General features: G+C 34.8%; 1 protein-coding gene across 8 annotated transcripts in view; it reads left to right on the top strand.

Moving 5' to 3' along the window:
* The window catches only part of DENND1B (DENN domain containing 1B), a 171,892-nt gene that overhangs the window by 137,235 nt on the left and 20,566 nt on the right, over positions 1–14,091 (top strand). For 6 of the 8 annotated variants that reach the window (XM_069789372.1, XM_069789370.1, XM_069789368.1 and 3 more), the window contains 5 exons: positions 2,094–2,184; positions 6,739–6,779; positions 7,610–7,678; positions 10,212–10,268; positions 11,075–11,185. In XM_069789372.1, the coding sequence (XP_069645473.1) occupies positions 2,094–2,184; positions 6,739–6,779; positions 7,610–7,678; positions 10,212–10,268; positions 11,075–11,185 (369 nt within the window). Of the gene's footprint in view, positions 1–2,093; positions 2,185–6,738; positions 6,780–7,609; positions 7,679–10,211; positions 10,269–11,074; positions 11,186–13,099; positions 13,481–14,091 lie in introns of those variants that run through there. The other 2 variants (XM_069789374.1, XR_011325803.1) reach the window with 2 other exon arrangements.

The raw sequence follows: 14,091 nt of genomic DNA, 5'->3' as shown, positions 1-14,091 counted from the left end.
AAAGTAAATGTGTTTCTTGAAATAGCAGGCCCAGATTTTTCGAGGGAGTATGGGTTTGAAAAAAGGGAGGAGAAAACCATAAAGTGTATGTGCAATTCCACATGCTATTCTTTTCATGTAGCAGTTTAAGGGCAAACAGTAACAACTACTACTATCACTACTAACACAACTGCCTTGAAATAATTTCTCTAATATCTCTTTGCTAACTGTTCTGTTTGTCAGTATTTACATTAAATACTCAGTTGGAGTGATCCTCTAAAAACTAGAATTCAGTCAGTGTATCAGCCTTCTGTTAATAGAATTTTACCAAATGATGGGTATGTCTGTAAATCTTATGTTAATTTATAGTATGGAATGAATTTATAACTTTTCCAAAAGAGATAATGTCTTACAGTTCAAAGGCTGGGGATGGGGATGTGGGGGGGAGGTGGTTTGTTTTTTTTTTTTCCATAGCAGTAGCTAAAGATGCTCTTATCTCTTTTTCTTACTGTGAAATAATCCAGTGATCCCATAGTGGTCTGACCATGAACCAACCTATTTGGAAAAAAGCCAACTTGGAGTAAAATGAAAAAATAAGAAGGAATTTAGACAAGAAAGAGAAAGAAATGGTTATCTTTGTGCTTGCCTTATTCTTGCTGCCAGATTTTTTGTACTCTGACAGAGTAATTTGTTTCATGTCACTAGTCTGTTCATTGACAAGCATCAGATTGTCACTGACACCGTTTGGATAATCTGTGGTAAAATAAGATATAGCCAAATAATTAATTTTGGTTAGTTCCTATGTACTGTTTAGTACCAGTGAATAACTCAGAATTCTTGCTAGAAGATGAACCATGTATAATTGGAAAAATGCTTTCTCACTTTATGTCTCAGACTTGAGTTAGCCTTTTCAAAACAAAAAGGGAGGGGTTGCTTCTTGAAAGAATTTTAAACCTTTAAGAACATGCTCGTTGTACTTCTTTGAAGCCCGGTAATTCTTGAAAAGAATGTATTCATTCCTTCTGAGAGGTTTAATCATTAATTATCTTATTTTGACTTTTTCTGACATATTTGGATCATTTCAGTCTTTGCATATACACTTATAGGTAGATGCAAATCCACATGCATGCGCAGCTGTAACCTCTGCATAAGGACAGCTGTTGCAATATGCATCTCAAGATGCATCTAAATAGGTGTTAGTGGTTTAAAAAAAAAAAACAAAAGGGCAAACAGATGTGTTAGAACTTAAAAATACAGTTGGTGTCAACCCTGAACTGTGCTCAGTCCGGTGGACAGGGTCTTAGAGGTCTGCCTTGGCGTTATGCCTCACTTTGTTTTGGCACTTTGTGTCACATTCCCATACAGTTAAATGTAAGGTCCTTTGAGTCAGCTTGCACGCTGCCAGTCAAATCTGCTACCACTGTTTCTGAAGACAAGCCACAGCCTTCCTCTGCTGCTTACTGGATGGTTCTGCTACAATTTTGACTCACATACTGTCCTTATAGGGTCATTTTTCATGTAGAACACATACACTTTTAATGGACCTCGAGCAGATGTCGTAGCCTATTGTTTCTTTGAACTGGGTGTGGTGAAATATTTCCAGTTGTTCTAAAGGTACTTCTTGTGTACAGCAAGTTCTACTTGGGGCCCATTGATGCATGCCCAGAAAGGGATTGAGAGGTTTGTTTATGTTGTTTTGTTGATAATACAAAGTAAACTTATGATTTCACAACAGAACATCACGGAATGTCTTAGTGACCTTTATATGATTATGATTATAAATCCAAATTACCATTTGTAAGGAAATAAATTAATATGTTTTCATGCCATTAGAAAAGCAAGAAAAGCTTGAACACCATTTAAAATATTTCTGAACAAAAATTTGTAAATTTTGCATAATATAGCTAATTTACTTGATCTATATAAAATACTCTGACATTTCTGCTGCTCGTAGTTGCAACTACTCTTGCAAAATCCATCTAAAAGCAGTATATTATCTTTAAGCTGTACGTTGTCTTGAACATACATATTCCATTATAATGTGCATGCTTAAAACTATAACACTGTAAAGCAATAACAAAGTGTGACTTTCCCCCCCCCCCCCCCCCCTCCAGTTTATTGATGGTCGACTATCAAAATTAAATGCAGGAAGAGGATTCTCTGATGTTTTTGAAGAAGAAATCACAGCAGGAGGCTTTTGTGGAGGTACAGAATTAATTTGAGTGTACTCATTGACGCTTCTTTGGGAACTGTTCAACATGATGATGTCCTCATGATGTCCCGTAAATTTTTCAAGTCATTAATTGTAATACTGCTTCATTGTTTCCATTCATTCTTGGAAAGGTTTTAGCCTTTAACAAATCACTGCTGGTGCACATACTATTATGTATCTCATTATATCAGTATATCAAATGAAGATATGTTTGTTTAATCCAGTAAAATAATACTTGGATTTCAGTATATGATGAAATACCACTGTATTATTTACATTTTTAACTGCATGTTTATATAATATGATACACTCTGTGTAAACTGTATTTTTAAAAAAATTTTGAAATGTGTGGTGCTGAACTTTTTCTAGATAGTTATGTTTTCCATAAACACTTCTAACTTTTTTCACATCTAATTATTTCTGCAGTGCAGAAATCAGAGTGATTTCCTGAATTTTTAGAGAAATTTTCTTTCTCCAGCAAATGTGTTACTCTAAAAAACCAGGAAAAAAATTCAACATTTATATATAATCTGAGAAGGGACAATGGAAGTTTACCTTCTTCATAAACAAAAATATTATTCCTTGTGTTGTTTCCCTCAGCTATGTTCACTGACAATTGTTATAAAGCTTTTCACATTAGCTAGCATACAAAGTTAACCCTGTCGTGGTTTAACCCCAGCCAGCAACTAAGCACCACGCAGCCACTCACTCACTCCCCCCCCCCCCCCCCCAGTGGGATGGGGGAGAAAATCAGGAGAAGAAGCAAAACCCGTGGGTTGAGATAAGAACGGTTTAATAGAACAGAAAAGAAGAAACTACTAATGATAATAATAACACTAATAAAATGACAACAGCAATAATGAAAGGATTGGAATGTACATATGATGCGCAGTGCAATTGCCCGCCACCCGCCGACCAACACCCAGCTAGTCCCCGAGCAGCAATCCCCTGTGCCGCGCCCCCCCCCAGTTTCTATACTAGATGTGATGTCCCATGGTATGGAATACCCCTTTGGCCAGTTTGGGTCAGCTGCCCTGGCTGTGTCCCCTCCCAACTTCTTGTGCCCCTCCAGCTTTCTCGCTGGCTGGGCATGAGAAGCTGAAAAATCCTTGACTTTAGACTAAACATTACTTAGCAACAACTGAAAACATCAGTGTTATCAACATTCTTCACATACTGAACTCAAAACATAGCACCGTACCAGCTACTAGGAAGACAGTTAACTCTATCCCAGCCGAAACCAGGACAACCCATATAGAAGAGTGCGTGCTGAATACATTCCTGATTATTACGAGATTATTGAATGGATTCCTGTTAAACATTTAGTACAGCTCTATTGTTATTTGAGGTATCATAGATGCTATCAAAATATTGGATCAAAATATGCATGACACAGCACAAATACTATTTTATGGTCAGTCTTGAAGCTTCTTCAGTAAACGGAGGTTGTGTGATTTGAGAAAATCCACTGAGCTGTGTGTGGCAGCTTTAGATGGTCCTCCTTTGCAAGACTACCCTGAAATGGGCACATGTAGAGGAGAAGATTTAGCCCCCACAGAGAAACCATCAAGTGGTGCAGAGCCATTCTGCACCTTCTGCAAAATATCTTTTTTATACTCGGAGTACATAAATCCTTTTGTTCAAGATTTTCACTGCCTTCTGCTGCCCTCTGTGTCTTGTGCTATGATCTAGCACGTAATTTGTGGGGTTTTTCCTTGATTACAGTGTGGCTAGTTATACAGAGATTTATTTCTTTTCTGCCTTTTTAGGGTGACTTAACGCTGCTCTGTACAGATTTTAGGCACTGAGCATCCATTATTCAGATAGGTGATGTCAGTATTCAGAGTTTGTTTGCTGACTGCAGTTAGGGGGTCAGGAGGCTGCAATAAAACTGCAACAGAAGCTAGATAAAGCTCGTTTCTTGGCGGTGCTCTGGCAGCCTGTGAACCACGTCTCACCTGGCTCTGCTCAGGAGGGAGTGCTTGGCTTCACTAGCAGTTCTTGGTTAGATTGCACTGTGTGCATACTTTTCAAGTCAGACAAGCCAGGCTGTGGACAAATTGCTTAGGGCACATATTCAGTATTTACATAACTGCTGTCTCATTATCGTTATGAAGTGCAGGGCTAACAATATGTATGCAATTGAGGGTGACATTTTGTGACGCTAATGGGGTAGAACTATGATCTTTTTGCAGAGTTAACTCCCATCAACTTTATCAGGAAGCCCAACGTTTCAAAAAAACAGGTGAAACCTAGCCTTCAGAAAAGTCACAGAAAGTTAGTGTAAGCTACAAGCTGTTAAAAGGACAGGTAAACATATTCTTGGCTATAGAGAGCATAATTTAAAAAAATCACTGAATCAAATGGAAAGTGTTTCTTTAAGTAATCTCTTTTTTAATTTGCATTTTTCCACATATGCAAACATAACTAAAGCAGCACAGAATATTAAGCTGGAAATTGGAGGATAAAACTTAGATTTCTGTTGGGGTTTTTTTTCCAGTAAAGTGGTCAAAACTTACTTCCCTGTGACTATATGTGACAAGAAATGTCAGCCATCTTCATTACAGTTTGCACTTTTAACTTAAATTTTTATTTTCTGTTACATGTGTTATTCTGTGGAAGCATTAGAATTTAGTGATATCTATCTAGTACAAGAATATAGTGATGACTGATTGGCTTAGCACTTGGATTTCTCTTAGAATATATGCACTAAAGTAATTTGTAATCACATGAATTTTACTAAAGCAATCTTTTTTTTTTTTTTTTTTTGGCGCATTGGTCTAATATCAATGGTGGTAGTATAAGGAAAACTGAAAAAGTTAAAACCTTTGAACCTCTTTTAATAATAATTTATTTTAAGGAGTCAGTATTTTCTTGCTAGAGTTTCAGGAGGTTCAACTCTAGCTGAGGATATACAGTGTTAATGTGGCCTTTTCTGTAGATGAGTATCTGTTTTCTTTATTGCCTTCCCTGAAGTCTCTCTACACAACTAGAAGACAGTTAAACTTCTTCGTGATTTTCTGTGATCTCATTTACTGTCTCTAGTAATTTCTTAAGTCATAGGCTGTGACAGAGAAAGCTCAGATGTGGAAGGAGTCATGGTTAAGGACACCACAAGCCATATGATATATGAATATTGTTGATAAGAATTTGAAGTTATGAAATGTCATGTCAGAGAAAGTATTTATGGTTCATTGCAATTTCATTAACACACTAGCAGTGGTTAAATTTCACCTTATTATATGTTATTTGCATGCTACCTTCTCTGGTAGTTCCAGGGAGCCAGATCAAAGAAGTAAAAAATGAGTCATTTTTGCTTTAGGTTGCTCTTTGATGTTCTTACTGGAGATGGGATCGTAATAATCATCAGGCTCTCTCCTTTCTAAGTGAGCATTGCTTTCATTTGTGCCATCATTCCTGAGAGTTTAGCTGTCTTAAAATTGCTTGAAAAGAATTTAGTGGAATGGGTGAAAGTGCCTGTTACGAGTTTAAACAGCTCAGTGTTTTTCACCTCATTGAGAAACTTGGGAATACCTTTTGCAATGATCTAGTTAGTTCTCAGCCATGTTCCAGAAGAATGTTTTGGCTTTCCACTAGCCAATGCAATAATTCCACTCAGGCCTTAGTTAATTGATTATTGCAAAGCTTAAGAAGTTTTGAGAACTGTTAAAAGTCTAACATCAAGGATATATCAGTATGGTCCTTTCAAAGTGGATAAACTCTCTGAAAATTCAGCATTCTTGTCAATGTGAATGTCTTGTCTAGGGTTAGTTACAGTTCACACTACTGGAGTGTTCAAGTGACTGATAAAAGTACTCTAAAACTTTCTGAGGGATCAGGGACCCAATCTTTGGTGTTCAGCTGAAGCACCTTTGGGAAATAGTATTCATTTCTTCATCAAGTGCTCGGTGGAATTTAACCCTGTCCCTCATGGCCAGCTTAGTGGCACAGTAGTCCTCAGTAGTCCTACAGAAGCCAGTAGCTCTCACTTGCCTTTTAGAGTTTTTCCTTTGTGAAAGAAAGTAGATACAGTTAATAATTTAAAAGGATTTTTCCTGCACTGGAGTATATAGTTGTGCTGTAATCCTTAGACTTTTCTCTCATTCTTTTTCCTTGGGATGGTCCATCAGCAGTCCATGTCATTTTTGTACTTGAAAGTTTGTCCAGTGGGATTATTACACTTGATTGCAGTTCATTATATGTTATTCTTTCCTTCGAGTTGGTGTTTTTCTTTGTAGACTTTTTTAGCAGAATGTTCCCTTATCGTACTTTTAATTTCTCTTCCTGCCTCAGTTAGAATTAGAAACTCTGTGTGGTGAAAAGATACACTTTTACAAAGAAACTAGAAAACATGAAATAAGAGATACCTAGGGTTTTTTTTCTTAATGAACACATTCTTATCTTTGCGTTCCTTGTCTGTCTGGGAAGAATGAAATTAGTGAATAATCCTCTAAGGGAATTTTTTATGCATATTTGTGAGGAGGTTTGAAACACTCAAAATGTTGAATGTATGTTTGATTGTGTTACATTTTACATTTCTATTTCAGGAAATTCACGATCTTATCAGCAGTGGGTGCATACAGTGAAGGTATAAACTTGGTTAAGTAATTATAACTGGCCATCCTGTTCGTTAAATCTTTGTCTTTTTCCTTACATATATGTAATGGTAAAAGTTCATTCATTTGCAAGGAAAATATAAGTTCATTCTATAATAAAAAACATGTGTATGGTATATGCAATAATTTTGTGGGGTTTTTCTAGAAGATTTAAAAAAACCCCAACCCTCCCATATACAAAACAAATGCCAAAATGCACAAGGTATTTCTGTCTGTATAGTCAGGGATTTCACTGCTTTCTGTATGATGTTACATTCCATAACTGTGAATTAGGTGTGACAGTACAATTTGATATGAAGTTTATAACTTCTAGTAAATAGCAATTTTGTTAATATGGATTTGTGCAGTTTAGCTAGCAGAAGACCCTTTGTGTAACCTTGTTATTCTGCAGGATTAGTAAAATATATTCTTTTAGATTAAGAGAATTTTTGTGTGATTAAATGATAGAGTTCTTTCTGTCAGGTCAAAGTATTTCTAAGTTGCATAATAAATATGATAGGAACACATGAAAAATAGCCATACCTTCTGAATTGATTTTGAAATGGTAACAATGAATGAAGACTGAAAATACATCATTCTCTTAGAATGCATTGATAAATGTGTCAGCTATGATAATGATGTACTGTAACCCTTGTGTAGCTGCAGACAGCACGTTGGGGAGGAAACACAGCTGTGGTTATTCTTACCGATTTAAAAGGAAGATTGTTATTTCTCTACAGCACACTTTATTTTTCCTTGCTATTGTCTTAAGGTTTGACTTGTGTTAAAATGCTCCTAAAATACATTTTTTTGTCTATTTCAGAAAGGTGGTGCACTGATCAACACAGCAGTGACCAAAGCCACTCCGGCTGTGAAAACAGCATATAAATTTGTAAGATCATCTATTTCACATAAATAATACATAAAAATACCACAACTTCCTAGAATCTCCCATTCTTCCTCAATACTAAAAACCTAAGCATTTTATAAATGTATTTCAGAAAAAAACTTTCAGCCTGTAGAAAGTTTTTTCACTTCATTTGTTTTCTCATATAGCACTAGGATTTAGAGTTGATTCAGTCTTCCACATAGCTTGTACATAACAATAGACATTTTCAAAGCATCAGTGTACTGTTTTTGTTTCAGTCGTAATCCATACTAGAAGCTTATTTGAATATCATTTAGATATTTGATACACAGCTGTAAACTCTTCCTAACCTGATGACAACATGATTAAAATACCGACTCTGAAAATAGAAATTCTCATTTACATGAAGGTCCCTTATTTTACCTTTTTTTAAAATACCTGGTGATATAAAGAAGGGCAATTACCTTTATCACGAGTTTTATACATGTGTTATCAGGCATTGCAAAGCTAACATGAGTGTAAAACATTTTGTAAATGTTACATTTATATGTAATATAAATATAGTGTTATAGTATATAGTTAGTATATAATGTTAACATGATGTAGAGATCTCTATTCAGAAGAGATACAGTTTGTGCTGGACAAATGGAGTCCTGGCTTACACAGATGCAATTTCACTTTGGCACTAATGCTGCACTATTGAAAAGATGTGTTAAAGCATCAGTAGTGTGTGCAGCAAGTATTTTCTATCATCTGCTCTTTTAAAGATGATACTAGAATACTCACATTTAACTGGATTTAATGCTTATACTTTTGAGCTTAAAAGATCGTGTTTTCAAAGACTGCCTAACCAATAAAGCATGAAATTATATGGTATTATGCAGTATGGAAAAACAGCAATAGTATAAAATGAAGTGGGAAGTATTTTAAGGTTGCATTTTTAATATATGGGAAAAGACTTTTGGCTTCATTTTTGCTTTTCCAAATGTTTCACTAGTTGGATGCATAATAAGTAGTCCTGAATAAATCAGTACAGCAGTCTAAGCTAGTGTATTTTAAGTAAAGTTTTCAAACAGAATTTTTAATTTTACATCAGTTGAAAAACACAGCAGTCGTGAAGAGAAACAGGTAAATAAATTAAATATACTTCATATTCATGGACTTATTTATGATTTAAAAAGTGGTTCCTTAACAGGTTATCTGCAAATTATTATTCTTCAGTTTGTACTAGCTTAGACTGTGGTTACATGACCTTCTCCCAGCCTTCAATTTTGATAATTATGTCCTTGATAATAAAGGTTCTTCAAGGTGAACTTCTGTGTATGCTAGGAAACACTGGTAAATTTGGTGAGGATCTGTGTGTATAAGGTATTGATATTTATACCCCATTTAATTTCTTATGCTTTTGCCCTTTATGGAGCCTACTACTAGAGAAATGAAATCTGCATTTCTTAATTGCTAGATAACTGATTGATAGCCTTAAGTAATGTGCTTGGTACCATCCCTCAGAGTTAGAACAGAGCACTCCAAAATTCATCCAAATGCTGTGAGCATGATCTGGAAAGTTTAAAGTGGCTCTCAGGTTAGCATCTGCTACATGGCACCCCATTGTGCTGTTATTGAGCTTATAGATGTATGATTTAAGGATCAAAAAGGCTCTCTGACCTTTTGATTCAAGAAAATTATTTTCTTTTTCTGAATTTCCATGTATAGAAACCCATAGAAAAATAGGTGGTTTCCACATGTTTATGCCCTTAAATATATTTTTAAAAGTCCTATTTCCAAGACAACCTTGAAAACTTTTTGTATTTTTTTCCAATATTAATTGAAGAAAGATACCTTTTCTTCTATAGGGGTTAGGGCTTTTGGTGTCATCCCCTCATCTTTTGTTTTTTTCTACACTCCCCCTTCTCCTCCCCTACTGCCCCGCCCCATTTTTTTAACATAAGTACATGGTATTCTGTATTGATAATTCATTTCTCTATTGAAGAACGGTCTTGGCTGTTTTCTATGCAACAGTGATCCTTGGCTGCCTGTTTTAATACATACGGAATTCTTCCCTAAATAGCAGCACTATGTTGTTCAGCAACACTGGGCAAAATCTCCATCTGCATATGAAATCACTTCATTTCTCTTAAGATTGATGTTGCCCTGCAAGTTGCCAGACTGGAACACTGTAGCAGTCATCTTGAAAATCTTAACATTTTTCCAACATGCCTTGTTGCTAAAATATCCTTTCAAATTTAAAGCACCATTTGAAATAAAGGAGTGATGTATACAATCATTTTTAGCCTGTCCGTAGTAATATTGGAGAAATTTTGAGTATGTATGTTTTCACAGCACTGGCATGCTGAAAAAAATCCTTAAATATATGGACAAAGCATGAATATATAAAATATGCTGACAATGCATGTATGAAATTTGTATTAAAAGTTACTGCCCTTCTTTATATCATCAGGTATTTAAAAAAAGGTAAAATAAGTATGGCATCATAAAGTATGTTCCATGACTACAGCCAGTGTCTTGCAGAGCTACTTAACTCCTTTTATTTTTCTAGGCAAAAAATCAGGCAAGGCAAGGAATAAAAGAAGTGAAGAGTAAGTTAAAACACAAGGTATGTAGTACACTTTTTACTTTCTTACATTGCTTCCTGTATCAGTTTGAAGCTTATACTTTACAAATCACATGAGATTTGTGTTTTTAATGACTTTTGAAATATGCTTAGCCCTTTGTTCAACAATACATTTTTCATAACGAGCCCTCTGGCAACTATCTGTCATTCTATGCATCCACTGAATAATCTCTTTATTGTTTGCATATTTTATCATAGAACAACAGAGGTCTTCAAAGATACATTAACAGGATGTATGTTTTCATAAAGTTGATTGCTTTGATATCACAATTGAAGCCTTTGCTTCAAGCTGAGAATTTGAGATGGGAGAGACTTGCAATAGAATGTATTTCAGAAGGTGTAGGTGTCCGTTTTGGTTTCATAAGATATGTGAACAATGACAATGTTTAAAAACAAAGGAGTATTTCATTTTGCAAAGCAACATAGCAGAAATGTCAGAAAAGGTGTTTTAAGCATTCTGCAGCTGCTTTTCCCATTGAAAATTTTGTTTCCACATAAGATTTTTCTGTAGGGAGAAGGAACTGGTTTTTAGATATATTTTATGCTATTTTAAGAAAACTCTCAAAGATATTTCCTAGACCTTTGAACAATTCATCTTTTAAGTGACAATGTTGACAATTCATCTTCTTGAAAAGCTAAATTTGATTTTCTTACTACAGATGGTATTTTCATGACAGTAATAGGTTGTGGCAAGATAATTTTGAATGCATCCTGCATGCATAATATGGAGGGTACGTTTGCAGATAATGATTATAAATAAAGGAATTTAAATCTGTTTTGTTGCGTAGGAGAGTGAGGAAGAGTATGGAATTTGCAGTGCTGGTGCAGTACAGACTGCTCCCGTCTACACATTGCATTATGAGAAAAGAGCAAACTCAGAAAAACGAAGACTGGCACAGGTAAGAGACCTGAAACTTCTGTTTTTATTCACGTACATATGAAGAAAATTTTTTGCCGCTTACAGTAATGCATCATGAATCTGTTTAAGATTATTTTACTGTCTGTGTTTGGATAGTGTGATTAAAAGGCTATGTTTATACAAATACTGCTACACTGCTTGAATGGAGGAAAAATGCTATTCATATTTCATCCCTGTTGAGAGGGGAAAAACCAGCAGATTTATAAATATGGGTCTGAGATTTAATTCTTAAATACTGTTTTTGATAAAGGCATCTCAGAGCAATGCGTTCTGCTCTATTCATAGGTCTGTGTTAAGCTATCTTTTTTAGTTTCTTATAGTGGGGCACATTAATTTGGTATTTCTTATAAATTGATTTGGCAGTCATACAGCCTTTAACCTTGCTCAGATAGCTATGATTTATTGTTTTATAAGTCAGCTAGTTAATATGGTGACAATCTCTTGTCCTTTTGTTCTCTAATCCTTTCTAGTCTTGACTTGAAGTAACAGGTGTAGGTGTCTCAACTTTGGCAAGTGTTCTAATGGCTTTGGATTAATTTTGACAGTTTTATTTCAATGATATCAATAAAATAATTTTTGTAACACCTTTTTTCTGGGAATAAATACCTGCATATATACATATTTTAATGTGTGGGTATATATTTTTACATTATATTGTTACTGCATATTTTTAATACATGCAATGAATGTTTATATATGGATTTTTAATGCACGTATCTTCCTCATAGGAGAATTAAGTATAGAAATTCAGTCCAGCTGATGTAACAATTGTTTTTTTACTTTAGATATTGCAATGATAAAAATCCAAATTGTCTATTTAATCAATTTGATTTTGAATTAGTTTTTATCCATAATAAATATAAAGTTTGTGAAAGTTAACATAGAACTGATGTAGATTATTGCTAAATGATTATGAAATTGTACGTTAATATTAAGTCATTATTTTTAGTAGGGTTATAAATAATACAAAGACTTTCTGCTTTAATTATTTAGGCAGGTTTTACTTTGTACATGTTTTTGTGATCTCTTAAAGCCAGTGATAAAGTTTTAAACAATGTGCCCTCAGTATATTTTTATATACAGGCGGCTGTGGTGCTTGTATTCTTTTAGGAACTTGTGTAGAATAGATTTTCTTCACTGAGTATCAGAAGAGAAGGTATAAAATTCTAAATGTATGAGTATAGAGCTCTAATGTTAATAACATGAATGGTTCTTAAAATATTTGTTTATAATAGATAACTGTCATTTTAATGTATAGCAACTCCCCCCCCCCTCCCCCCCAAATAATTTGATAATGTGAGGTACTAAAAAGCTTTTAATGCATTATAAGCCAACATTCACAGATTAGTGTAGGGAATCTACAGTTGTATGTATCTCTGTAAGTATGTAACACAAATGTACCCTTGTAGTCAGTGAATTTTTGTAGGCTGCTTTTATTAAAGAAATTTGCAGCAATTTACTGATATGGTAGTGCTGTCTACTGTTAGGTACAGGAGTCTAGGGATACAAAGAAATATAACTTACCTTGGTACAATTAAACATTTTTTTTGAAGGCCTGTGTTTGGGCAGAACAATTTAACTTCTATATGTTTTTGTGTTTGTACAGCTGTATACTCCTAAATCCTTTAATATCATTGTTGCTGTTTCTACCAGGCGTCTTTTAGTTTTGAAAACAAGATAGGAGGAGTACATATCTATCCATAGTTTTGTTTCCATATATACATATACACATGCGTGTTTATGTATGTGTATACACACATACATATACATGTGTGTATATAGAGTTTGTTTACTAGCAATACGTAGATAGAGTTCGTTTACTAGCAAAGCTTGTAACTAATAGCCCCGCAGTTTTGCCCTGCTGCAAACCAAAGGTCCTGTGTCTTTTCCCCAGCTCTAGTCCCAAGTGTCTTGTGCTCCCAGTAGGCAGGAAGGAGCAAATGGTGATCGCTCCCCAAGAACTCTGCTCTCGCACCGTTTCCTTCACCTCTCACTCTGGCTATTCCCAATTTTACCTCCTCCCCAAAAGGAAACAAACCAAAACAGTTCTAAAAACAATAGTCTACTGTTGCTACTCTGGTTTTTATTTTTGTTCTTGGTAAGTATTTGAATAAGATAACATAAATGCAAGTTCTTTATGAATAAGTGGTGATTTTAAACTTTACATCCAAATAAAAATATATATTTGTATTCACAAGTGCATGTATATGAGAGAGACTATGTTTGATCTAGTACTGAATCTGCCATTTAAAAGAAGTGAATTTCACAGATTCCTATTGTTGTCAGGTTTAATCCTTTTTTCTGTTAACTCTTTATCCTGCAAATGAACCTCTCCACCCAGATTTCTAAAATGGTGCCCATGAGTGTCTATGGCAGTATAAGGAGAGTGCTAACGTGCAGTTCATGCACTTTTGATGTATATTTAACGTAAGGACCAGATATTAAGTTGCAATGTCAGTGTATTTGCATATTCCCCCCTAAAACCTAAACAAACAACAAACAAAAGAGAGAGATTGCTTTTAATGGTCATCTTGCTTCCAAACAAGAGGAACCTCTGCACTTTATTACTATCTCTTCCATACTGAAAAATTTAAAGACTTGTAAATATAACCATTTTGGTGTTACATTTTTTGTCATGCTACCTGCATGCATGGAGCTTTTCATTCTCCACTTCCTGGAAACAGTTAAACATAAATACTGACTAATAGTTACCTAAGATGCCGTAAAACATATTTACTTTGAAACATTATGTATGATATGAAAGTTTGCTTCACTGTAAAAGACCTTTTTAATAATTGGTTCATAACAGGATTTTGGGGTCTGGGAGGATGTTTGCTTTACAATAGGAAGTGAATCTGCTTTTACCCCAACAAATAGTAGTTTGTA

Source organism: Haliaeetus albicilla, chromosome 8 (genome assembly GCF_947461875.1).
Source record: "Haliaeetus albicilla chromosome 8, bHalAlb1.1, whole genome shotgun sequence".
Classification (NCBI taxonomy): Eukaryota; Metazoa; Chordata; class Aves; order Accipitriformes; family Accipitridae; genus Haliaeetus; species Haliaeetus albicilla.
The sequence above is the reverse complement of the archived record's forward strand: the minus strand, read 5'-3'. Positions and strand labels throughout refer to the sequence as shown.